The 26733-nt window shown below is 38.9% G+C and overlaps 1 protein-coding gene across 5 annotated transcripts in view; it reads left to right on the top strand.

The window, feature by feature from the left end:
• Window positions 1-26733, top strand: part of frmd3 (FERM domain containing 3) — a 48475-nt gene that overhangs the window by 4153 nt on the left and 17589 nt on the right. For 2 of the 5 annotated variants that reach the window (XM_020705837.2, XM_020705835.2), the window contains exons 2-10: window positions 13422-13526; window positions 15104-15146; window positions 18300-18381; window positions 19782-19879; window positions 21611-21734; window positions 22969-23056; window positions 24996-25084; window positions 25561-25624; window positions 26308-26316. In XM_020705837.2, the coding sequence (XP_020561496.1) occupies window positions 13422-13526; window positions 15104-15146; window positions 18300-18381; window positions 19782-19879; window positions 21611-21734; window positions 22969-23056; window positions 24996-25084; window positions 25561-25624; window positions 26308-26316 (702 nt within the window). The remainder of the gene's footprint in view (window positions 1-13421; window positions 13527-15103; window positions 15147-18299; window positions 18382-19781; window positions 19880-21610; window positions 21735-22968; window positions 23057-24995; window positions 25085-25560; window positions 25625-26307; window positions 26317-26733) is intronic. The other 3 variants (XM_020705836.2, XM_011479016.3, XM_011479015.3) reach the window with 3 other exon arrangements.

Raw genomic sequence — 26733 nt, 5'->3', positions numbered from 1 at the left:
TTTATACTGCTTGTCTGTCCCCCTTCTGTCCCGCCCCCCCTCCCTCTCTCTTCTGTGTAACACATCATGTATAATTAAGTTAGATCACTGATCTTCATGAGGCTAACATCAGTCATCTGCCAGTGATGCTGACTTGTATAATGAATGTGTTCAGAATTATGATAAAATATTCAAAAGTAGTGACGAAGATATGAACTGTGTGAGATATTTTCATTGGCATCTACAGAAGAGAACCAGTATTAGTTAGGGGTGTTATAAGTAATTGACTCAATTGATGAACCGATTTCTATTCCTATGATCCAACCAGGTTGAGACAAGTTTTTAGTTGAATTGACCTATACCACTATAAAATTGTTTCAAAATGAAATAAATCGAGAATTCATATTGGGAAAAACCATCTGGATTGAGACAGTGAGTTTATTTTTCTATGATAAAAAAACGACCATGTGCCATCACAGCATGTGATGGCAGCAGAAAATTATTAAGCCATCATTAAAGTCCAATGTGTGGAAACATTTGGCATTTTGCTGACGTGATCATGGAGTGTGGTAGAATAGTCTAGTATTATCCCTTTTGTATCCCATTTTTATGTGGAAAAATAACAGTGAGCTAAACTTTATAAAACTAAAATATGAAAGGATTTACCATGAATTCTTGTTTATTCATTTGTTTATACACATATTTAATTTACACTTGATTGTCTTGCAAGAAATTTGAAGAATTTGGAAAACTTCACCTGCACTCTTCAGTACCCAGGTATTTATCTCTGAGTAACACTGGTTGAAGTTTTGGCAGAAGATGTCCTGGATCGATTTATAGTCAGTGAATTGGATCGAATTGGATCGTTCAAAATGAACCAATATCGACTGTCGTCTTGTAACTATCATAATTGTCAACCACAAATTATGATATGAATGGAATCGTTGTTTCAATGAATTGTTATGCCCCTAATACTTGTGTTCAGAAGTTTTCAGCAAATCGTTTAGTCTATTTTAACAGGGATCTTTAGGATGCTATTGTTTTTCACTGTTATCCTTTGGTCAAGGGAAGGTGTGTGAGGCTAAGATTATTCTGTGTGTGTGAGCGCATGTGTTTGCCTGTGTTCAGACAGAATCCAAACTGATCTTGTGCTCCTGTTTCAACTTGAATGCATTCTTTAAAGCCTGCTATAAATAGCATCTGTTTTCTATTCTTGTTCCGTTCCAGATGTCTGTGAACCTTTGATGCGCTATAAAAGATGGCTAAAAAGAAATAATCCCTTTTCTGATTGGTGCTTGTAGCTGAGAGAAAGCAGTGTAAGATGAGTCAGTGCGATGAAAGGGAGGGAGGAATGGATGCATTAAACCGTCACTAAAATGAGAAACAAAGTTAGACGGCTGAAATCAGGAAACATGGGAAGGGATAGATGCTTGGAAAATGCGATCTGAGAAGATCAAAATGAAAACTAACAGCCTGAACGAGGAGGAAATGAGGTAGAGCAGTTATGGAAAAAAGATAAGAATTATTGAAGTGATTTAGAAAGTAACTCAAAAGGATTCTGAAAGGTGGTTCTTTAAGAAGAGGAAAGTGTACAAAGACTTACAAATAAGAAAAGTCTCTAAAACTTGAAGAAATGATTTGAAACTTTGTAAAAAAGTTTGTTAAATCGATTTCCTACGACACATGAGAAGCTTGGTCACAGTGACTGCAGTGTACTTTCTGATCAGGCGTAAATTACTGTAAGATAGCACAAAATGAGGCCACAGATGGCAAGAGGAGAACATAACTGCTGTGTTTGAACCTTTCAGTGAACATGACAGGCATGAATTTTTCACAAAAAGCAGATCTGCCATCTAATGTGCGTCTTACTTTCCACATTCAAGCCAAAACTAAAGTTTTATAGCTGTCATAAACCTTTTATTCAGTGTCCTTTACTTTAGCACTACTGGTACACACATTCTGTATAGCGGCTGGTTTAGATTCTTTTTGCTGAAGTAAAAGAAAAAGAAGTTAAAAAAAAGAAATGAACTCTGAGCTCCTGATGTTTCTAAGGCCTTAAAATGCATCCAAACTTAACATTTGAATAGTCTATTTACTAGCAAGAGTTAAGTTATAAACTGCATTTAGAATTTAAGAAAATATCTCACTAATCAAACTCGTGTGAACCGGTTCTGATCTTCATTAACCTTTAATTTTATTCATACCCATTGCAAAAATAAAATTGTAAAACCACAGGTTTAGCTTATATTTTATCATACTTTTGACCTAAACCAATCTCAAGTTAAATGATTCATGTGTTTGTTGATTAATTTTAAAGACCCGCTCCCATGAAAATAAATTTTTTTGGTGTTTTTAACATGTTTCTGTAGCAATTTTTTCATGATGGAGGACATATATAAAGAAAATTCAGATAAAAACTGCATTTGAGTATTTTTTTTCTTCAAATCGTTGTGTGAATCAACAGCAAATGGGAAAAAAAATGAGGTTTAAAAAAGCTTGTAGATTCAAGGATTCAAGGAGTATTTATTGCCATTTTCAGTGTACAGATTAGTTTCACAGAATGGGAATTTGCTGCGGTGCTAATGTGCGACATAAAACACTTAAGAATATAAAAAATGAACAAAAGTAAGAAAGAAATAAAAATTGGTCAAAACAAAAAATAGGAATAAATTGTGCAAACAGGTCAAACTGTGGATGATCAAGGTGCGGGTAGTGGACTGGTAACTGGACATATAGGTGAAAAGGTTTAACGGGAAAGGAGTTAAAAAGTGTTCATGACTGCAGAGGGAAAGAAACTGTTCTTGTGTCGTGAGGTTCTGGTCCTGATGGACCTTAGCCTCCTGCCCGAAGGGAGTAGTTCAAGTAGACTGTGTCCAGGGTGAGAAGGGTTGGTCGCTATCCCACCTACACGTCCCTGGGTTCTGGAGGCGCATAGGTCTTGGACAGATGGAAGGTTGCAGCCAATCACCTTCTCAGCTGAGCGCACAATACACTGCAGTCTGTTTATGTCCCTGGTTGTAGCTCCGGTGTACCACACTGTGATGGAGGAGTTGATGATGGATTCTATGATGGCCGTGTAGAACTGCACCATCATCTGGGCCGGTAGCTTGGCTTTCTTCAACTTTCGCAGGAAGTACATCCTCTGCTGGGCCTTTTTGAGCAGAGAGCTGATGGACGGCTCCCACTTGAGGTCCTGAGTAATGGTGGTGCCAAGGAAACGGGCAGAGTCCACTATGGTGATGGGAGAGTCTGTCAGGATGAGAGGGGGTGAGAGGGCTGTGACTTTCCTGAAGTCCACTATCATCTCCACTGTCTTCTGGGTGTTCAGCTCCAGGTTGTTGATGCTGCACCACAACACCAGCCGGTCCACCTCCCTCCTGTAGGCAGACTCATCATAGTTAGAGATGAGCCCGATGAGGGTGGTGTCATCTGCAAACTTAATCAATTTGGTAGAGTCATCGCTGGAGGTGCAGCAGTTGGTGTACAGGGAGAAGAGCAGAGGAGAAAGTACACAGCCCTGTGGAGATCCTGTGCTGATAGATTGGGTGGTGTAGATATTCTTCCCTAGCTGCACACACTGCCTCCGGTCCATTAGGAAGTCAGTGAGCCACCCTCAGGTGGAGTCAGGCAGGTTGAGCTGGAGGAGATTTTCCTGGAGCAGAGAGGAGAGGATGGTGTTGAAAGCCCAGCTGAAGTCCACAAACAGGATCCTAGCATAAGTACCCAGGGAGTCCAGATGCTGCAGGATGAAGTGAAGGGCCAGGCTGATAGCGTCGTCTACAGACCTGTTGGCTCTGTAGGCGAACTGCAGAGGGTCCAGGAGGGGGGAGGTGAAGGACTTGAAGTGGGGGAAGACCAGGCGCTCGAACGACTTCAAGACTACAGACTTAAGTGCCACAGGCCTGTAGTCATTACGACCAGTTCTGCGGGGCTTCTTGGGGACAGGGACAATGGTGGATGCATTCATTCTGATGCATGGCTGGATAGCTCGCCAGATTGCTTGCCATTTCTGTTGCACCGCCTACGTTGGGTAGGGGTTGTGAGGTGTGGTAAGAATGCAGGGGAGAGTTTTAACACAGGGATGATGGGTAGTGAACACTCCTGTCCACAACTCAGAAGCAAATTTCTGATGAAGTCCTGCCGCTTTGCAGAAATTGTCCTAGAAAACAACTCAGGCTTTTGATTTTGTTTGCTGGAGGTCCTTATTTAGTCGTTTAAAGATTTCATTATTTTTTTCTGAACCAAACAAACAGTGTTCAGATGCTGCTTTCTGAAGCTGCTGCTCTTTTTCAAATATTAAAATCCTGACACTCAGAAGAGGCTGCTCCCCCTTGTGCAGAAATTCACAGATTCATTCCCAGATCTACTTCAAAATTATATATGCTGTGTGCCCAACCGTGAAACTCTTTGTGTTCATGAAAGTGCACACTAAATGCATTTATCAGTCTCCATTGAATCACGTGTAATCATGTGATCATGCCTTTGTGCGTCCCTGAGGCATGGTCGCTGATGATAAGGAAATAGGTTTTCCTCCATTCACTGTGTAACAAGGTCAAAGTCATGATGCTGTAAGTGACCGTCACAGAGATGCAGAGTATTGCCTGCTACTTATGATGGTAAAACAATGCACTACATACATTTGCAACTAATTTATTTATACAAATATTTATTAAGAACTATTTGAACAAAGTCGTGTTGTAGTAAAAATTGTGCACGAGGAGTCAAAGAGAGAATAGGGTTGAGGGAAAAATGGATTAGATTTATGGATGCACATAAATCTAAAACACAAATAAAAAACAATAAAAAAAAGTTAGAAAACAATAATTAATTTATAAATTATATACAATCTAAATTGTGTATAGAAACATGACAAACTAGAAAACGAATGAACTTTCAGAAAAAACAAGGAGAGACAAAAAAACTGGTCAGACAGCGGAAATCAGTCAGGAGGAGGCAGACTGCACAGAAAGTAAGCTCTAAAATTCCACTTCAATTTTCTATTGATCTATTTTAAAAGTGTTCCCAGTTATGATTATGCCATTTTTAGCCCAAATCAAAAAGAAGTGTCATTTTCTAGGACATAGTCTCTGCAGAGTGAAAGTAGTTCTGAGATCTATGTTTACATGCTCTCCCACTAGCTTACGGCCCCTTACACCCCAACGAAACAACTACGATCTTTTTTGAACTGCATAACTTCATCTGCTCCCGATTTGAATAAAGAAAACTCAGCAACGCATTTTGAGTTTAATTTACTTTATATACCGCAAGTCCTCCAACATCAGAAAAATGCCACACCTTAAAAAAACTAAAACACAATTTTCATCAGAGTGGGTCTTTAAGCATTTTCTGAATAAAACAAAAAATGATCAAAACATGAAAGTAAGGGAAACCTTTCTTTAATCTCCCCTAATACATAAATTAACTGTACATCAATCATTATGGAGGCAAAGAGTTCCTCTAAAACAGGGGTCGGGAACCTATGGCTCGCGAGCCATATATGGCTCTTTTGATGGTCACATGTGGCTCGCAGACAAATCTTTAATTATACTTTTTTTTTTCATTAGACCAGTCCTTCTCGGGCGCGATGCGATGCCAGAGGCGCGCAGTAGTAGCAGTGCTTAGAGAGAGAAATCTGCGCCAGCGCTATCAGTTACTATTATCTATTATTTCACAGAGTTTGTAGCAGCTGGAAACCTGTGAATTGGCGTGCCTAAAACTACGCGCTCCCGTCTCTGAGAAGAGCGCGCAGATGCGGGGACGGGATGTGTGAGGGAGAAAGCAGAGGGTGGGGGGTTGTGGGGACAGGCAGCAGGTGAATCGCGCAGGGATTGTAAAAACGTAAAACCCGCTTCCCGTCACTCACTGCAGCGTGTGAGTGTGAGTTTGGCTCCCCGTCTGCATGTGAGCAGTCTTTGTCACATCTAAAGAACATTCAGACCTACGATCACGTTTGAAGTCTCAACGCCTGCACGAAGCAGAAACTCACCACGTATCAACCAGACTAGACCATCAGCAAAACTACCACGAGAAATACTCATCATTTATTAGCAACAGAATAACAATGTTATTAAAAAGAATCCACAGACTTATTGTACTTTAAAAATGTTGAAATTAAATCAAATGCACACATTCATTTGTATATTTAGTTTTAAACAAATTGTCGCGGACTGAGTTGGGTGGCTGTTGGGCCGCGTTAAAAGTTCTGGAGTTCATTGAACGCGTCAAGCAGGATCTGATTGGCTCTCAGTTCTGTCGCTCAGCCTGTTGTTAGGTAGTTTGGACCAATGGGGTTCAGCTATGGGCCGAATAAGGGAAATGGGAGGGCTGCAGCGGGAGCAGGGGAATATAAAGTTGGGAGAAGCGCTCTCGTCTCGGCGGGAGAGATTCAGGAGTTGATGAATTAATTGAACGGCGTTTGTTGCGGTCTGCAGTAACCAGAATAAAGAACTTTAAAAGAGGTTAAGTCTCCGTGCCTCAGTGTGGGGAAGGGACACTACATTATTGTATGGCTCTTTCGAAATTACATTTCAAAATATGTGGCATTTATGGCTCTCTTGGCCAAAAAGGTTCCCGACCCCTGCTCTAAAACCATGTTCACCTAAGGGCCTGGTTGTCCAACAAAACATTTCACTGAAAGAAATACTTTTTGGGTAGCAGCTCTCCATTGTTTGTCCTTGTTAGCTCATAGGTTTTAGAAGAGTTATTTGTGGGTACAGGAGGTGTATCATTGTCTTCAAGTCCCTGGTCCCCCTCTACTCCTGTTTCAGTCTGTACTGATCAACCTTGACCCTAAGTGAGCAGTGAGAATTGGTAGGGATTGCAGGACTTTAAAGCTGCTCCTAACACAGCATGTAAGCTTAATTAGGTATGCTGCATCAAGAAGTGAAGTGTGTCACAGTTGATTTAGAACACTTGTAGTTGAGCTTGCATGCATAATGATAAAACACAAGCAGCATTTAACCGAGCCAGGATCTTACACAAGACATCATGGTAAAAGGACCAGTTCTAAATAAAAAAAAATAATTCGCCTGTGTTGAATAGCATCCTTAAGGCCCGTACACACCGGGACGAATTTCGCCGGCGATTTTCGCAAACGTTTAACGCCTCGTGACTAAACAAAGGGCACCAATGAGAGTGTGCACACCGACGCGAAAAAACGCCACGCGTCAAAGCGTCAAAAAAAAAAACGCATCGGGTTCGTTTTTTTTTTTTTGACGCCTCGCGTCGAAATCTATTCGACCAATGAGAATGGCGCTTTTGCACACGTGTCTGGAGCTTCTGAAGTTACAGTAAAACACAACTTGGGGGCGCTCAAACACAAAACTGCCTTGCTAAGCACACATATCAGCGAAGAAGATAGACGCCAAGTAGCGTCTACACTGCCGCGAAGAAATAATGACGGACATTCTGAAATATCCCCGAACCAAGCACCAGTTGGAGCAACTGGTGCTTGAAATATTCATGTTTTCTTTGTATGATTCTGACAAGCGCGTAAATACTTGCTCTCTTCTTCTGAGTGAAAAGCGACTTTAAGAAGCGTAAAGTTGCGCAGCGCCACCTTGTGTACAGGAGTATTTCTGTTTTACATTAATCTAATGTCAGGGAATGAAATTGCATGTTCGCTCGGCTCATCGTCAGCGAAAATCGCCTGGGTGTGAACACAAAAAACGTGGCGAAAAACGCTGGCGAATAACGCCTGGCGAATATTCGTCTCGGTGTGTACGGGCCTTTAGTGGGACAGTGTTGGCATTAGTCATTCAAAAAATTCAAATCACAAATGCGCTTCTGTCAGGTAAAAGCAAACTGCATCCACTGCTGAGAGGTCAAAAATATCTACTGTATTCATTCTTCTTAACCAAAACGTCCTCAAGAAGAAACACGCCAAATCAAAAGGGGATAATTAGAGGATAATTGGTTTAATCTCTTTCCTGTGAGTTTGTCTTTTTCCATGAACTCACATAGAGGATTAAATATTTTTTTTAATATTAAAGTTGAGAACGGTTTTCTATTTTTGCTGCTGTGGTCTTGTTGGACCCAGATGGCTGGCTCTAAGGGATTTAGCTTTCTCCTTAAAAAAGAGCTACATATAATAGAACAAACATGTCAAAGTGCACTTTGTCTGTGATAAACTGAACACATTCCTCTCTGAGCCTCTCTTTAAACTGCATGCACACGTCTGTGCGATCCAGTGAGGCCCAGAGAGCAGCACTTTGCTGTCATTTGGTAAGATCATGCTGAGACAGGATGACCCTGTAAATTCTTAATGCCCAGCCTTTGGAAATATAAAATATGCATTCGGACCTTGTTGGACATGACATAGACTCTTTACATCTCTCTTTCTGCTCGTTCTATCTCTCTTTTATTCACTCCTTTCTTTTTTAGCTGAGTCTTTTTTTGCAGCCTTTCAGCATGTTCCACTCTGTCTGGACTGGTTCCTTTTCTTGTTTCTTGGCTTCTGTCCACCTCTCTTCTCATCATAAGCTTCTGCCCTGAGAACCAGACATAGGAGAGGTATCGTTTAATGATCTGGACAGAAACACCTCCCAGCGCAGCAGTTTTCACCCTTTTTGAGCTATTTTACTCCTCTCTCTCTCTGTCTGTATCTGTTTGCTCTTCTGATTTAACAGCTTAGTAACACCGTTGTCACGGATCAGAAGAAAATCCTTAAAAGATGGAGACAGATATAGACCAACACACATGCTGTTGCTCTTGAGCGGCTTAGGCAGACACAAGCATCCCGTTTATGATGTATATGTGAAGCACAACATAAAGAAAGTACCGTAATTGAGGTGCGGCAATAGTTTAAGATACAGTAGGTGAGACCAATTGACGAGGTTGCAGAATGTAATCCAAACTATTCATTTCACATGAATATATTTAAAGCTTTCACATTTCAGCGGAACTTTTTGTATTTAAAAAAAACAAACACTGGTAGATCAAATAGTAAAGTAGATAGTTATAATACAAGAGGTAGATACAAACAACAGGTTATCATGCTGTTTTTAATTCTTGCTGCCAAGTTTTAGTCTATTCTTACTACTGTTGGGTGAGTGCAAGCTTAATACCAGTTTGTGCAACTATAAAAAGTCTTCTGGGCTTGTTTTTGGAAACAAACTTTAAAAGTGAAAAATGGGACTACATTATTTGCAGATAGAACAAAGAACAAAATATCTTGGAAATAAAGATACACAAAGAATTATGAAGAAATTTAGCCCACCGTTAAACTCAGAGACATGATGTTTTTAAGAGAGGCAAAGCAAATATGAGAATGAAGAAAATTTGTAACTGCAATGTTGTAAGTAAATTTAAAGTAAATGGACAAAGCAAAGATTCTGAGAACCAGTATGATTTTGTTAAACAAAAATTAATAGAATTCATCAAAGTTGAAGATAAGTTTAGATTTTTGACTGAGGTGGTGATGGCAAGATGTCAGTTTGGTCTTTTAACAGAGATGAAAAGATCTACAGAAAACACACACATCCATAAACTTGAATTGACCCACATGGAAATGAGTTGAATTGCATTCACCTGAAACCACTCACTGATTTTGAGATCAGGGTCTTCTTCAGCGCTGACATCTAACCAAGCTCAGTAGACTCAGAAAGCAGAAATGTAGAAATGTCTTCGTGTTTGACAGTCTTCTGTAAAAATGTCTGTACTAAGAATGGTGGTCAATCAAATATTGACTTAATAATGTTCAGCCTGTAGAGTTTTGATGAGATCAGGCTGGATGTAAATTCTGCTCCTTCTTCGTTTCTGGGGCTTTATTAGATTCATTGACCTGAAAACATATTTAACTGTGGGTCCTGTTTGGATTTCCAACCTTTGTTTTTGCGCTGTCTCTCTATCATTTGTAATTCATTCAGAATACAACATACACAATCAAACAAACCCTTTCTACTCCCTATGCTGATTTTTTTAAACACTTTTTGCAGCCTTTGACTTATTTGAGATTGTTCTGTTAACACGTCTGCTTCTGCTCGTAACACTGTACTTACGAAAGTGACTCACCACCAAATTTATGGTGTTGCCTTGGCAAGAAATTGACACATTTACTCTGCTGACTGTAAGAATTTATGCATCAAAGATCAAAGATGGATACAATAAAAGAACACCAAGCTAACAATATCATAAAAAAACATTAAATCACAAAATTAAGATTATATGGTTTGATTGTGTAGAACTTGTTCCACTATGTATGCTATGTGCTCAATGTGATTGCATGACTGTTCAACCTGAAAATAGGTCATTTTTCATGCTTTCTGCCGTCAGGAGACACATGTAATATTCAACACAATTGAGAGACTGTGTGTGCTTAAAAAACTGCAGAATGGAGACTTGTAGAGATTTAGGCAAAAAAATATTAGAGTGTATGAAATGAGGACAGTTCACTATTAGGAAAATACCCAAAGAAAGCTTTTAGTTTCATGGTAATTAAGACAACTCTTGCTGGTGGCAAACATGAGAATCGACGACCTACAACTGGCTGAGAGGCTTAACACCTTTTATGCCAGGTTTGAGGTCCCACAACCCTCCTCCTCCCCCCTCACTGAACAGGTTTCCTCAACAACTCTGGTGCCACTTTCCTCCCCCACCACTATCACTGAGGACAGTATGACCCCCCCAGACCACCTCTCCCCCACCACTGTCCTCTCAGTGACAGAAGAGGAGGTGCATAAGCTTTTCCGGAAGCAAAACCCACGGAAGGCTCCGGGTCCGGACGGCATCTCGCCTGCCACCCTGAAACACTGCGCAGACAAACTGGCAGCGGTCTTCACAGACATTTTCAACACCTCCCTGGAGTCCTGCCACGTCCCGGCCTGCTTCAAACGGTCCACCATCGTCCCTGTCCCCAAGAACTGGCCCGCATAACTGGCCTCAATGACTACAGGCCTGTGGCACTTACGTCTGTAGTCATGAAGTCATTCGAGCGTCTGGTCCTCCCCCACCTCAAATCCTTCACCTCCCCCCTCCTGGACCCTCTGCAGTTCGCCTACAGAGCCAATGGGTCTGTAGACGACGCTATCAACCTGGCCCTCCACTTCATCCTGCAGCACCTGGACTCCCCGGGAACCTATGCTATGATCCTGTTCGTGGACTTCAGCTCTGCGTTCAATACCATCCTCCCCTCTCTGCTCCAGGAAAAGCTCCTCCAGCTCAACGTGCCTGACTCCACCTGTAGGTGGATTAGTGACTTCCTTATGGACCGGAGGCAGTGTGTGCGGCTGGGAAAGAATGTCTCCACCACCCAATGCATCAGCACAGGAACTCCACAGGGCTGTGTACTTTCCCCTCTGCTCTTCTCCCTGTACACTAACTGCTGCACTTCCAGCCATGACTCTGTCAAACTGATCAAGTTTGCAGATGACACCACCCTCATCGGACTCATCTCTAATGATGATGAGTCTGCCTACAGGAGGGAGGTGGACCGGCTGGTGTTGTGGTGCAGCATCAACAACCTGGAGCTGAACACTCAGAAGACAGTGGAGATGATAGTGGACTTCAGGAAAGTCACAGCCCCCTCACCCCCTCTCACCCTGTCAGACTCTCCCATCACCCTAGTGGACTCTGTGCGTTTCCTCGGCACCACCATCACGCAGGACCTCAAGTGGGAGCCGTCCATCTGCTCTCTCCTCAAAAAGGCCCAGCAGAGGATGTACTTCCTGCGGCAGTTGAAGAAAGCCCGCTGCCGGCCCAGATGATGGTGCAGTTCTACACGGCCATCATTGAGTCCATCCTCACCTCCTCCATCACCGTGTGGTACACTAGTGCCACAACCAGGGACATTAATAGGCTACAGCGTATTGTGCACTCAGCAGAGAAGGTGATCGGCTGCAGCCTCCCATCTGTCCAGGAACTATATGTCTCCAGAACCCGGGGACGTGCAGGCCGGATAGCTGCCGACCCTTCTCACCCTGGACATTCCCTACTGAAACTACTCCCTTCAGGCAGGAGGCTAAGGTCCATCAGGACCAGAACCTCCAGACACAAGAACAGTTTCTTTCCCTCTGCAGTCAGACTCTTAAATGCCCTGTAACCCCCCCCCCCCCCCCCCCCCCCCCAAATTTCACGTCAATGTCCAACCAGTCACCAGCCCACTACCTGCACCTTGAACATTCTCAGTTTGCACTGTTTTGACACTCCTTGCACTACTGACTCTATTTATATTTTTTGTGTTCTGTCCATTGTGTAAAAATTTTGTTGCTTACTGTTCTTCTGTTTTATGTTGCACATTTGCACCGAAACAAATTCCTACTCTGTGTAGCTACACAGAATATGGCAATAAAAAAACAAAAAAACAAAAACCAAACCAATCACCAATGGAAGCAATGAAGATAAAAGGACAAAACTTAATCCCAAATTCAGATTTTGTCCCATTTTGTCTGTTTCTTTCACAGAAATTGTTACAGTTTGTTTTAGTCAATCCCACTGAACAGAGATTCTGCATATAGCACTTTAGCCAGAACCAGAGTCAGCAGATGTCAGTCACTTTACGATGCATTTCAGGTGAGGGTGTAATGTGCAAAGCTGATGACTTAAACCAATGTCCTTAGCTTGTTTGCTGACAAGGACCTGAACCTGCTAAGTGCTGCTGATGCGGCAGGCAGGAGAGTATAGTGAAAAATGTGGTGCTTCCGTTGCTGAAAAAAATTGCTCCTAAAATGAACATAAAATGACTGGCTGGGCAAAAAGGCCCTAAAGAGGAGGAGAAATAATCAATACAAATGTCATGAGCTGAATGCTCCTACAGAAGAAACAAACTAAAATTATTTTTGGGCATAGACTTTGTTACTTTATGGGGCAATCTTTAGTGACTTGCAAGGAAATGCAAAGTAGTGCATCCTGACTCTAAAATTCTTCTCTGATCTGTGCTCTATTTGATATTTTGCTTATTTTTAGATCTCATTATCTCACACTAAAGTAAAATCTTTTGTTTAGTGGCAAAAAAACTGAGATCATACTTTTACTTTTTAAGAGAAATTTCTTGCTAAGAAGAAACGAGGAAAGAAAATATGCAGAGTTTTGAGAGTAGGCCAAATAATGCTAAATAGGATGAGTGTTGCGTTGCGTTGATCTGAACCCTTTACACTTAAATCGGACTGTCATTATGTTGACTGTGGAGCAGGCGATGAAAACAGAGCTGGTATTGATTACGCACCAAAACTGCTCATTTACTGGCACATTTGGAAGCTGAGTCAACAAAGTAACCTAAGATGCTTTTTTTGCATTGAGAGGCCAAGAAATTAGAGGCATGGACTTTTAAACAAAAAGGTAGATGCTTGTTGAAAGGAAAATTTATTTTGAAATATTTTCCAACAAAGGGTAGGCACTTTTTTTCATTTGGATACAGTTGTTTCTGAGTCTCGTTAGTGCTGCTGGGAAAAAAGGCAAATGCTTATAGATGACAACACACTCATCTAATGTGTTTTGTCGCTTCGCAGAAAGACACCAAAGGCCAGTTCCTGTTGGACCACGTGTGCAATCATTACAACCTGCTGGAAAAGGACTATTTTGGTATTCGATATGTAGATCCTGAGAAGCAAAGGGTAAGCAGAACTCACACACCTATGGACATGTTCATAGTTGTAAATCCTGATTATCCATCCTTCCAGACATCCAAGACAAGCCAAACCGCTGAATGGATTTGAATACAACAACAATAAGTCAAAATTTGATTCAGTTTCGAATTCAACAGGATTTAATTACATGTCATTTGTCAAATCTACATTGTAAATTTTTTTATGGTTATAGGAAAAATTGTACATAATGTTTTTTTTTAAATGAACAAAGGTGAAACTTTCATAAATAAAATGACAAATTGTAATACCATAAACCAACAGTTAAGCCGCTTTATAAGACTATTCATTCATGGATTTGATGAACTTGTTCATTACTGAGTGAAGATTGCCTTTATTTTGTCTTCAAACACAGTCGTAGTATTTAATATGAAAGTGCACAGCGTTTAATACTTGAGGCTCATTTAGCCAAATGTGATTAAGATAATGCAAAAGAAAACAACAACAACAAAATGTGTATTTAGTTAGTAAAAATTGTGTCTGAGATAATCACAGTCAGTGTTGCCCATAAAAAACATTTTTTTAGTGTTGTGAAACAGTTGAAAAACAGATAAGTTACACTATGGGAGCTGTTTTATGAAGCTTTCATGCATTGTTTTTTTTCCTGCAATGTCCTACTACAGAAGCTAAAGGCTGTAAAAGGATTTTGTTGTTTCCATAGGTATTGTAGGTCAGACAGATTTCTGTGAGTGCTTTGCACGCTGCTTTATTCTTGTTTTTCCACCTCTAATTTCACAAGTCCCTGCTCTTTAAGCTGTATAAACATAAGCTAATTTGCTGTCTCTGCATGCTTGTGTTTTTGTTTGCTTGTTTGTTTTTTGACATGAGTTTTAATGCCAAGAAACTGAAGAGAAGCATTGCATAGAGTCACACACAGACTATAACATAAGATGCTGCTACACTCAGGTTTTTGCTCTGAAGATGAGTTATGGGTATTCATCTGCTATCAGAATGTTATACGCACAGCAATAACGTCTTCTTGTTGGCCTTGTTGTCACAGACTATAGATTTGATTGGCTATAGTTTTATTTTATTTTATATTTTCTTTATGTAAAAATGACATAGATGATATAAGAATGAATAAAAGACCACTGGGAACACTTTCAAAATGGATCAAAAGAGGATTAAAGTGTGTCTTTAAGCAGATTTGATAGAATCTGACAACACAAGGTAGTTAAAATGTGATTGGATAAAAACTCATCAATAAAAACCAATAATGTACAAACTGAAGCAAGTGGGTACAATGTTGACTTGAAGAAAGCAAAAAACAACTTTTGTTTTTTATAAAAGATAGTCATTTTAATTACATTTTTATTTAAAACCAGAAGGATTATTGTACTTTCTACAGAAGAAGCGCTCGCCACTGTATACAAATATCAATGATATCTCTTTGAAAGGATATTACTTCTATCTGAGTTTCTGTCACATAGCTGATTAAAGGCTTGCTGATTCATACAAACATCTCAAAGAATCACTTGAAGCTTTTCATTAGTTTTGCTTGTGGAATTATTCTGCCTCATTTTGTTGACTGTGTTTCCCTCCATCAGCACTGGCTGGAGCCCAATAAGCCTGTTGTGAGGCAGATGAAATGTAAGTGTTCCTTTTGTTCCCCCTGGTCATATCTCTGTTTGCGTGTGTCAATAACGAGTGAATGCACGTTAGTGTTTGTGTGTAAATGTATTCATCTGTGCTTTATTGTGAAAGACTCAAGCTATACGACCAGCAGACAAAGCCACAGGGGCTTCCTCGCAGCTGAAGTCCTCTGCAGGCTGCAGCGATCAAGTGTTTTGAACGTGCACAAAATGATCCCTTAAATTAACAGCGCATGAAAGGAGAGCTTATGATCTGACGTGAAAATTACTCGACCAAGAAAACTGCTGGGATTGAGGAAAGAACTAACACTTTAATGTTAAGTTTTTCTGCATCTTTCCCAAACTCAAGATTTGGTTTGATTGCTAGGATTTAAAATACATGGGACAAAGAGATAATAGTTTAAAAGGTTTCCAGGTCATGAAGAAGCAACTGAGGAAAAAATACAAGAACAAAATGTAACTGAACACAACGTTAGAAAGATCTAAAAGCGTCAGAGTGAAACAAAGGAACTATAGGAGGCTTTCTTAGAGGTGAGAGAATAGCTGAAGGCCCATATGTTCATAGAAGAGTAGCCAAAGACTTGCTTTTAGAGGATATGCACTTAAATATTTAAAGCTTTATGGAACAGATGACGGGAAGCCACTTTTAAATTTTGGGAAATTATCCACCTGAACAGCTCGTTCATGAACGCAACAGATGCAAATTTGATCTGAGCCCTGGAGAAGCTGACAGTTCCTCTGAGGTGTTGTTGTGCTCGAGATGCAGTGGGAGTCAGGGAGAAGCCTGGCTCCTTCCTGAATATCTCACAGTTTGATATTAATCATTGTTGATGTTGGTAAATATTTACAGTCTAGGAAAACCTTAGTAGAACTCCACATGAGTGTTGGTGATGCATTTTCTTAACTGAATCATTGCACTTCAGTTCAACACCAAAGCCTGTCATTTCAAATGAAAGAGATCAGTTTGCCGAAGCTACTGCAGGTTTTATAACAAAACAGAACACTAATTTTCCATTTACGTACTATTTCACAACTTTTTAAATCATAATTTATACTTATTTTAAAGTATTCTTCAGGTCTTTACAGTATTTATTCACATTATTGAATAAAAACAAAAAACAAACAGGAAAATGCTTTTTTTTTATTACATTAAAAATTCCAGTTTTACTGAAATATGTTTCCGCCAAACACATTTTCATCTGCTATTCATGCTCATTCACAGTTTCTAGAAATAAATAGTGGCTTTGTGATTCTGCGTTGCCTTGGAAACATGATGAACATCTCAGTTTTGAATTGTTTAATGCTGCAACTCTTTGTGTTCTGGTGAACCGGGCCTCACCTAGTTCTTAAAGGCTTTCATGAAGCAGAGGCTTGGTGAAGAACAACCTTTGGAGGACTAACGCTTTCTTTACACAAGATAAAATTAAAAACCAAACATTTCCCCAAAATGTATGTTGTTTTTGTTTTTGTTTTACTTAATTCTGATTTTGCACCTTTTTTTAATCATTTTTCTTTCTCATCCTTCTTCAAGTCTGTGCACTCCACTCTGTCTTTCATTAACTTTACCGTTCCGTCTTTCTTGTTATAAATTAATAAACAGCTTTTAGGGGTATGTTTATCTTTTGCGAGTAGACCTCAGCAAAAACTGGATTGAGAGAGGGACTAAAGAGGAACAAAGTAAAAAACAGGAAACATTTGGGCTTGTGCTGCGTAATGATGAATGAAAGAGATGGATAACGTTGTTAAAGTAGGAGACAAAGACGGGCAAAATGGAGAGACTACGGAGACGGTCTGAGATAAGAGAAGCTGACAGAGCAATAGATAGAAAGGAGAGGGGGATGAATGGATTTGAGCTGCTCTGACACATCAGCTCTCCCTATGGCAGGATTCACTCTTAAAGTAGATTTTAAGTAGTGTTGGTGCGTCCTTATGACGTGCACCAGCACACGTCACACTTCTCATGACTCTTTCCACACAGCTGTGTGTTTTTCCAACTGCTCTATCCCTTAAGCTTGACGAAATAAGGAGTTGATGTTCACTGGGAACGGGTGGGAGGATTACGTCTTTCATAGTGCTTTGCATGTATTATGGGGCTGTTTATTCATGGCAAGATGATACAACAGAGGGTCCTTCAATTCACAGCCAACCGTTGAGGGCACACTGCCATGATAACCGGTTAGAAGATAGCCAGTTTTATTGTTTGCAACTTCTTGCTGGCATCTCATTTGAAACTAACCTGAATAAAATCAATAGTTTTGTAAATTTAGAATCCATGTTTGTTATAAATGAACAGCTAATGCAAGACATTGAATAATAATTAAATGCCAGTAATCTGCATCCTCTTTTTTGTTTTTGCAAATAGTGTGCTTGTTTTGTTGTGATGTGCAGATTTTTGTCTCCAAGAACCTTTAAAGAATTTAAAGACATTAAAAAAAAAGAATTTGTTGATTGGTTTAAGTTCTCAAAATAGAAACATAGAGTAATACATTTCAATTTAGACAATTCATAATCTAATTCTGGGGTGAGCAAGCTTTTTTTTTCAAGATTGTGTTGTAAGGAATGACACACAATCAGCATTTTGCTTGTAAAGCTCTGGAGATAAAAAGGAAAAGTAGTTTTAGCCATCTGACAGAAAAAAATAATCAACCAGCTTTATAAAGTGGTAAATCACTTTTTCAAATATTTGTGAGGTTCCAGCCTTTGATAATGTTTTAAATCCTAAAGCTTACCGTAATGTTTTCATGTGTTTCAGCACTTATGCAACTGAATGTTACTGTGCATATTTAAACACCATGCAGAGCTTAAATCCTCCCTGACACACATAAGAGGAAAAAGAAAATGAAATGCTGTAGGAATCAGATCGAAGAAAAGAAGCTGACCCCTCTTTGGGTCTGTGAGTTGGTGTCTGGGTAATTACTGTAATTATCAAGGGACTAATCTGTGCGATCCATGCTTTGTTTTTTATGTTTCTGTCTTTTCTGCTCACTTATTTTTTGGATCTAAAATTCCTTACCTGTCCTGAGTTCACGCCTCATATCTCCCGCATTCCCCCTCACGATTTTCTCCTCCAAAAGGTCACAGTCCTCATCTTACCTCTATTTTCCTACTTTGAACCTCAAATCTAACTGAAGGGTCTCTGCTTTTGCTTCAGCAGCCCACCAGCCGTACATGATGTGCTTCCGGGTCAAATTCTATCCCCACGAGCCCATGAAAATCAAGGAGGAGCTCACCAGGTAAACACAAGACAAATACAGAAGAAAGCCCCCTTTTACAAAGATAGTCTGAAAGGGGGAAAAAAGGTTCTTTCTAGCAACAGAACTAGGGCACAACAAGGTTAAATGGGAATTTTGAGAAACTTTCAGACTGATCTTAACTTGATAATTAAGACAGTATATCGTGTTGTGTCAAACAGTCAGTAAAGTTGACCTAATAAGATAAATAGAGATTTTGAAGAAGAAAAATGCATTTTCACCCTTTTTTTGACCACCCATCATGTTAAAGCTAACATTTAAATCTGCACAAAAATAGATTCTCCTAAATTTCACTGTCGTAAAGTTTTAGTCTCAAAGGCTTTGTATATAGTTCTACATGGAAACACCTAGAAATGATTGGTACAAGTATTCTTGGAAAATATTTTGCTTTTCTTTCTTCAGAAATATTCAAAATAAATGTATTTTAAATCAAGACCCTCTGAATTTTTTCATTAATTTTAAATGCTGGTTTAAAAAAAATGCTTATTATTTTTGTCCCCCCATTTTTGCTTCGTTGGCAAGTTTTTCACTTGCTGGTCATGACAGGAAGTTGTGCAGATAAGCCCATAAAAACAGATCTTTCTTTAGATTACCAGTTGAACAAAAGTGCAAAACTGTACACATAACCGTAGTTACAACTGATGTTTAGTGTTTAAATAAAGTATTTCATCCAGTTTGTGGTCTTTACCTTCAACGACGAGTTCTAAGAAAATGGTCTTTGCTGCTAAAGCTTCTTGGGTATGGTGAAGTAAGAAAAGTGCCTTGTCTTTAGACCATTGAACAGACTGAACTATTTGTTTTTTTTAAAAAAAAGAAAAACAAAACAAAGTGCAGTTTCTGTTAGATTTTATGATTAAAAGCATTGTACTGCTTTGCAAATTGAGTGTCTTGGTTTGCAATAAATAGATGTAATGTTATAAATATCATCAGTGTTTGCAGGTGACTGCAACTTTTTGAAAAAAAATTCATTCATGCGTTTATGGTAATGTCTTTCCAGTTTTGTTGGCGTTGTGTTTTGTTTTCATGTAAACACCAGAAACAGCATCAGGCTAAATTTGCTTTTAATGATGTTGTTTCCATAGTAACTACAGTAACCACTCTGCTGTATAGATGTCACTGTGGCACTTCTACTGCCTAAATAACTGCTATTGCAACACAGTTCGATGATAATTCCATCATCGATTGTCTCTGTAATATTTATTACTATAACTAAAGTGCATTATGGCGAAATTGATGTTAATCATTTGCTCTAATGCAATAAGAACAGCTATACTAAAGTTCTATTGAAACAAATTAATGTATTAATCAAAGGGTTTCAGTTTCAATTTAAAGCCAGTATTGAGCATGTTTTTTTTCTGTGTGTGTTTTGTTTCCACATTCAGGTATCTTCTGTATCTCCAGCTGAAGAGGGACATCTACCATGGTCGTCTGCTCTGCCCATTTGTTGAGGCTGCATATCTAGGGGCCTGCATTGTACAGGGTGACATCTACACTGCAATTTTGACAGAATCACTAGAGAAAATTAATTCAAGTGTCCAATGTTTAAACTCCCAATCATTAATCATCCAGTTTAACTTTTAAGAATTTGCATAGAAATACAAGCTTATAAAAGCCTGAAAACGGATTTCTGTGATGTAGCAATTTTTTGTCTCTAGATCATTCCCAATGATCAACAATCTTCAATTTATCTTACTTAATGATATCAAATTCCACAAAATAAGACTTAAAGAATATTACAACAATCTGCATAATACTTGACTTGAAATACAAGGAGATGCATGTATGCTTTATTGTAAATAGTAATAGAGATTTTTTGTCTGTATAAGGATAGCATAAACATCACATTACGATGCACGGCCACTTGCTTTTAAATAAGTTGGGAAAATAACAAGCGGATGCATGTTAATGGAGATTTCAGGCTGACTCATGGGCCGCAAAGCGATGCTAACATCCTGTGATTGGCTCTATGCCTCAGGGAGTTGAGTGTGACCGGCTGAGTAATCTGAGCTCACAGTGTGTCTGCAGAATATCACGGGCAGCTTTCATTAACGAGGACAGGTCCCTGTCCCACACGGTCAGCCCGCTCATAAGAGTGCTGATGAACAGTTAAAGGATTATTATTTAATTAAACTTCAGCTGCGTTTTTTTTCTTCTTCGACCTTTATTATCTTTGTTAATTAAGAATTGGATTAAAGAACAAATTAGTGTCGGTTGGCACTGGATTTTACAGGGAAAGCATTATTTAGGTATAGCATACTGCTACGTGCAAATAGTCTAATCAGGCTGTTGACTTACATCTGTTAGAGTAAACTTTACTGTAGGAAGAGGAACTGTGCAGATTTGTTGAACAGAGGGAGACTACCCATGAATTTTTTATGTCAAAAATATGTTTTACTTTACATGCATGGATTAAGTTTAACAAAACTACAACAAAACTGTTTTTCTTAATTCATTTATTTAAAATATCTGGATAAATCTTCTACTGTACAATTCTTTAAAGACCCACTCCGATGAAAATTTTGTTTTTGGTGTTTTTGACATGTTCTTGTGTCATTTTTCTGATGATGGAGGACATATATTAAGAAAATTAAACTCAAAATTGCGTTTCTTATTATTTGTTTATTCAAATCGTTGTCAACCAAGTACAGACAAAGAAATGCTGTTGGAAAAAAGGGTATTTGTGCAGTAGAAATGTCTGCATGTTTGTCTTTGTTTTCTTGTCCGAGCTATCTGGCTCAAACCTGTACAGCTGAATAGCTCCAATAATGCTCACCATTTTTGTTGCACTGATAATGTTAGGTTGGGGTTGTGAGGGGCTGTAAGGTTGCTGAAGAGCATGTAAACAGAGAGCTCTCAGCAAAGGGGGAAGAGGGGGGTTGCCCCTTGCCAATGGTATTACTCACCACTCTAATGAGCTACTGCCACTCTGCAGAAACTATGTCCTAGACTCTGACACAGGTGTTTTGATTTTGGCTAAAAGCAGCATAATCACTTTTAAAATGGATCAAAAGATGATCAGTGTGGGTCTTTAAAAGTACTTCTTGTTACACAGTGTTAGATGAAGTCAATCTTAATATTAGCCGATTTTAAGCTGGAGGAACCAACTGCCAGTTTAGTTGCACAATATGTGTCATGTGTCCAAAAAAAACACATATATACTGTTTACTCATATATTTGTCACCTACAATGTTGTATTCTTTCTTCTTTACAGCTGAACTTGGAGATTATGATGCAGAAGAGCATCCATGCGACTACATCAGAGACTTCAAACTGTTCCCTAAACAATCCCTCAAACTAGAGAGGAAGATCATGGAAATACACAAGAATGAGCTCAGGTACAAACAATATTTTGTTTTTTGAAGTGAACTGATCAGGTGTGCTCAGCCAATAAGGAGCTTCAATGGCAGGTTGGCTGGAAAACATGTAGGACACTGGCCCTTGAAGCCCGGAATTGCCCCCCCCCCCTGCTTTTGAGCAACCAATTAGTTTATGAAGCATGTTTTTGAACTGTGGAAGGAAGCCAGAGTGCCCACACATGCACGGGGAGAACATGCAAACTCCAGACAGAAAGGTCCCAGCCAGAATTTGAACCAAGGCCCTTTTACGGTTAGGCAAGAGGGCTAACCGCTGCACCACCAACAATCAGAAGTTAAAGATTCCAGATTCTTTTTTTTTTTTTTTTATATATCAATGCAGAATATATTAAATAGAATTTTATAGAATTAATTCAAGATCAATTCAAACAAATATTACTGAACCTAAGAAAGATGGCATTTCCACTTTTCATTTTTTGCTGAAGTCAGAGTTTGCTGGGCTAGTTGACATTTTTTTTGTTTTTATTTATAATTTTTAAAAGTGGTCAAAACTTGAGAAGCACCTCCTGGAGCTTTGTACAACACAGTAGAGCACAATTCTTTCTCTTCTTTGTCCTTTGAAAGCGACTCAGCCACAACAAACTCAAACTAGATACAAAAATGTGTTAATGTGACCTTTAATTTAACATAAATTGATGGAAAAGTGTGTTAACAGACATTAACAGACATTAAGTGTGTCAACGTAAAAAATAAAAGAAAAAACTTCTTTGTTTGGAAGGATTAAGACCCCAAATCAAAAGATCACGTTATATAAAGTACCGGTATGTCAATCCCCTCCCAAGGGCAGATTGTGAGTCTCTGCTGAGATGACATAAATTTGAGGCTTGTGATCGTCACTGTTACCGCGATTACCCAACATCAAAGACGGTGACCTCTTTCTGCCCCGATGGGTCGGACTGCAGGATTAACAGCGTGTGGATTAATGAGTTCTGGAGATTGAGCCAGGGACAGTTGGGACCATTTGTAATGGAATTACATGTAAGGTTTTGTGTTGTTACGTTTAACTGGATGCCATATTCATTTGTATGCTGTGTAACATTTCAAGTTTTGTGACTTCAAGTACACAATGATTTGTGTTAATCAATATTTCAACACGCGTACAATTTTGGTGATTCTAGATTAGAGTAGGAGCATCATGCTAATTTTAAAGTCAGTCAAATAACAAAACAGTTATTTTTGTCTTTTTGCCTTTCAGGGGCCAGAGTGCTGCACTAGCTGAGCTGAACATGCTCCAAAGGGCTCACAGTCTTGAAACGTATGGAGTTGACCCACATCCATGTAAGGTAAATTCAGAAATGCATCCTCACTGACAAGGTTCCACTGGTGTGATGGATACAAAAGCCCTCCTCAAAGGACATTATATTATGATTATAATCTCATGTCACACTGTTTATTTTTGGCCTTATTTGCAGAAAGTATTTATTTTCTAGCAACACTCCAAAGCTGTGATGCTGAATGAACTGCAATCTTTAGGGCAAACTTGTTGAAGTTCGTTATTTTGGAATCTTTCAGCCCCCTCTTTGATCATCGTTGGCCCAGGCAGGCAGAGTGAGAAATGAGGACACTGTTTCATGAAGATTCATACCAACACTGATTAGCAAGATATTTAAATTATGTTAACCGAGAGGGCTTCCCTCCCTCATCTCTGGTGCACAGTGGTTTTTTTTTCCGAAAGCTGGAAATGTTGCAGGAAGCAAATTCATATCAGAGAAAATCATTTAAAATGTGTTAATGTAAAATATAAGCTATTATAAAGATACAACAGAAAAGTAAGGGAAATACTGCGAAATATAGAGACCCACACAAAAATGTCACTGCTGGTCAATAAGAATTTGATTGATTTAGTTTTAGTCATTTATGAATATTTTTTGGATATAAATCAAGCAGTCTGTGCAATACTGTGTCATCCATGGATTACAGGATGACACATGGATGACTTAAGTAATGACAACCTGGACTGTTGCATCTATGTGTTGATATTTCTCTATATTTCAAATATGATTTGTACTGCTGTATATTTATTTATATCTATATTTATCGATAGGTTGCTTCATGTTGAGGGAAACACTTGATAGCTCAATGTAAACTATGGCCTATGTGTAAAAGATAGAGTCTCAGGGCTGCAGAAACCATATGAGGTTTTTAGGAGAAGGCTTAAGACCCATCCTTTTCATATCACTTTTGAATCATCTTTCTTGCTTACTTATTGTTTTTTTAATTATACTAAATTTTATTAAATAACTTTATTCTAAGTATTTAATTTATTTTAGGTATTGAATTCTATTTTATTTTAAAATACATTTTAAATATTTAGTTTTGACTTTCTTATTATTACGATTTTAGCCCCAGTGTTTCCTTATGGGAATCTTTTGTTCCAGGACTTGCCAGCTTGATCTTTGGTTGTTGCCGCGGTGCTCGCCCACACTGTGGCGGCTGGGGTCCAGCATTGTCGCCTCACGGCAGTGGAGTGGACCCTGATGCTGTGCGGGTGTGGGTGGGCACTGTGGCGATGTTCCTGTGGCTGAGCTGGCTTCTAGTAAAAATAGATTCCTAATATACTGTTTTTCCTCATAGCAGAGACAAGTCTTTTATAAAAGTGTCTGTTAACACATTATTTTATAGTTAATTAATGCTTAATTATGCATTAACTAATATTTAGAAAAGGTCTCTTATTATAAAGTATTCGTGTGTGGGATCATAGAGTGTATGGTTGGAAAAAACAAAGGAAATTTAACATAAATGTAAGAAGAAAAAGACAATGTTATTACCGGTACTCATGATCATATAAAGAGATTTTTGCAATGATGTATGAAATACTTACTCAAGTCGCATTAGATTCATTTAATATGACGAGTAGATTTGGATGTATTGCTTGAAAGGGAGTGGAAGGAATCAATCTTATTCTGCATAGGGGTGGGATTTATTTATTTTATTTTATATTTTGCATAGTTGTCATGATCTGGTTTTGATCAAATCAGATTTTTTTGTCAAGTAACAAAATGGTATGCTTATTAAGACGTGTGATAATCATGCTTTTCAGCGTCCATTTGAATGACATCATCTTTATGAGCTCTGTCATGCTTCTATTTAATTTTTTTAATGGTGTGCTGTTTTAAACGTTATTTCGTGTGTGCTCCATTACCATGGAAACCAGTGATGCCTCATTTGCCCCCCTGCTGGTCACACCACCTGTGTAACACTGGCGTGCATGTGTGTTCCCAGGACTTCACAGGCGCCACAGCTTTTCTTGGGTTCACAGCCACAGGGTTTGTGGTTTTCCAGGGAAACAAGAGAATTCACCTCCTCAAATGGTTTGTTTTGAATGTACCATTCAAATATGTCAATCAAATGTGTACATTAGAATCTGCAGTGAAGCAGAATTACCAGGAAGCATGTTTTAAGATCTTTTAACATGCATGGACATCAGATTTTTGGTTATAGCACCACAATCGTTAATCCTCCTTAACTGTCAAAGAGAATTTATAAGCCCTATTAAACAAGAGCTCCGGTCTTAAGAGGGTAAGATATTTTTTTTGCAAAACTTGATTTTGTAGATTTGTAATACTCATTGTTTACGCAAAGTGGATATTTTAAGACAATAGACTAAAAACTAAACTTAATACTACAAGCCAAAGAACAAATATGAGCTCACATGAGAGATAAACAAAATCCTCTTTGCATCTCAAATGCATATTTCTCCTGTATTATAAACTTAAAAAATATGTCATATCATTCTTTATAGGGAAACACAAAGATGTGTTGAAAATATATATTCCGTTGTTTGCAGGATGGATGTTAGTAAGCTGAAGTTTGAAGGGAAAACCTTTTACGTCATCGGGATCCAGAAAGAGGTGAGTACAGTGTTTAAAGGTTAAAACTAGTCGGTATATATAAATTCCATGTTCTCCTTTAGTGAGTTGCAATTTTTTGCATTAAATTCTTCCCTTTCCTTTGACATTTGTACCCCTGTGAAATGAGACAGATGCAAAAATCTTTTATTCTTTCTTCCTTTTCTTCCTTCCTCCCTTTATCCGTCTAAAGATGAACTGTCATTTTTGTCATCCTTTCCACCGTCACGCACACTGTACAAATGTGTCGCTGTTTCACATCTCCTTAGCAGGCAGGACTCACTGCAGCGGGATGGTGTTACCAACAGTCTTCTCACTCACACATCATGTGTTGTTTGTGGTCCAAACAAGAATCTGGTTGATGCTGTTCCATCTCAGAGAAATAAAAACGATAAACTGATTTTACGACAGGTTTTGGACGCTTGCTTTACTTGTTTGCTTCATCCAGCAAAACTGTGGTAGATACTGAGCAAACCCTTTGGTTTCTAGTTGGAAGACTGATGGTTTGCACTTTAATCAAGCAGCCAAAGGTTTTTAAGCGTCCTCATAACTGCTCTCTGTATTGTAGCCTTACTCAACTCTTTCATTGCTGCTTAACTTATCAGCTTGTTCTGTCAAACTCATGACGACCTTGAGATTCAGTTTTTTTCTTTGTTTGTGTCTCTTCTTTTCGTGTTTAAACATAGTCATCAATGGTGAGTACATTAAATGTGTGTCATTATAGCAAAGCAGTCTTGTCCTCACCTCACTTTAGAATCAGAGCAAATGTCAGCATTTTTCCATTTTTTTAGTTGTTATTTGTTGTCACTGTCTTTTTGTAAATGTCATTGTTTCTGTTTGTCACTGGCTTCAGTTTAAGGTTTGTTGTTGCATTCCCTCACATTTACTTTTTGTCTGTTTGGCAACACGGTCACAGTCACCCTTCAGATTTCAATCATTGTTATATTTTGCAATATAATCCATGTATGTCATGCCAGACTGTTTTGAATTAGAGAGGGCTGTTTCTTTTAATATTACATTTTTTTAAGATAAATTATGTGTATCAGGATTATATTTTTCCCCATGTGACTGATCATATATGATGTCTTCACATCCTGCCCTCAATCACTTGC

The sequence above is a fragment of the Oryzias latipes genome, chromosome 9, assembly GCF_002234675.1.
Source record: "Oryzias latipes chromosome 9, ASM223467v1".
Taxonomy (NCBI): domain Eukaryota; kingdom Metazoa; phylum Chordata; class Actinopteri; order Beloniformes; family Adrianichthyidae; genus Oryzias; species Oryzias latipes.
The sequence above is the reverse complement of the archived record's forward strand: the minus strand, read 5'-3'. Positions and strand labels throughout refer to the sequence as shown.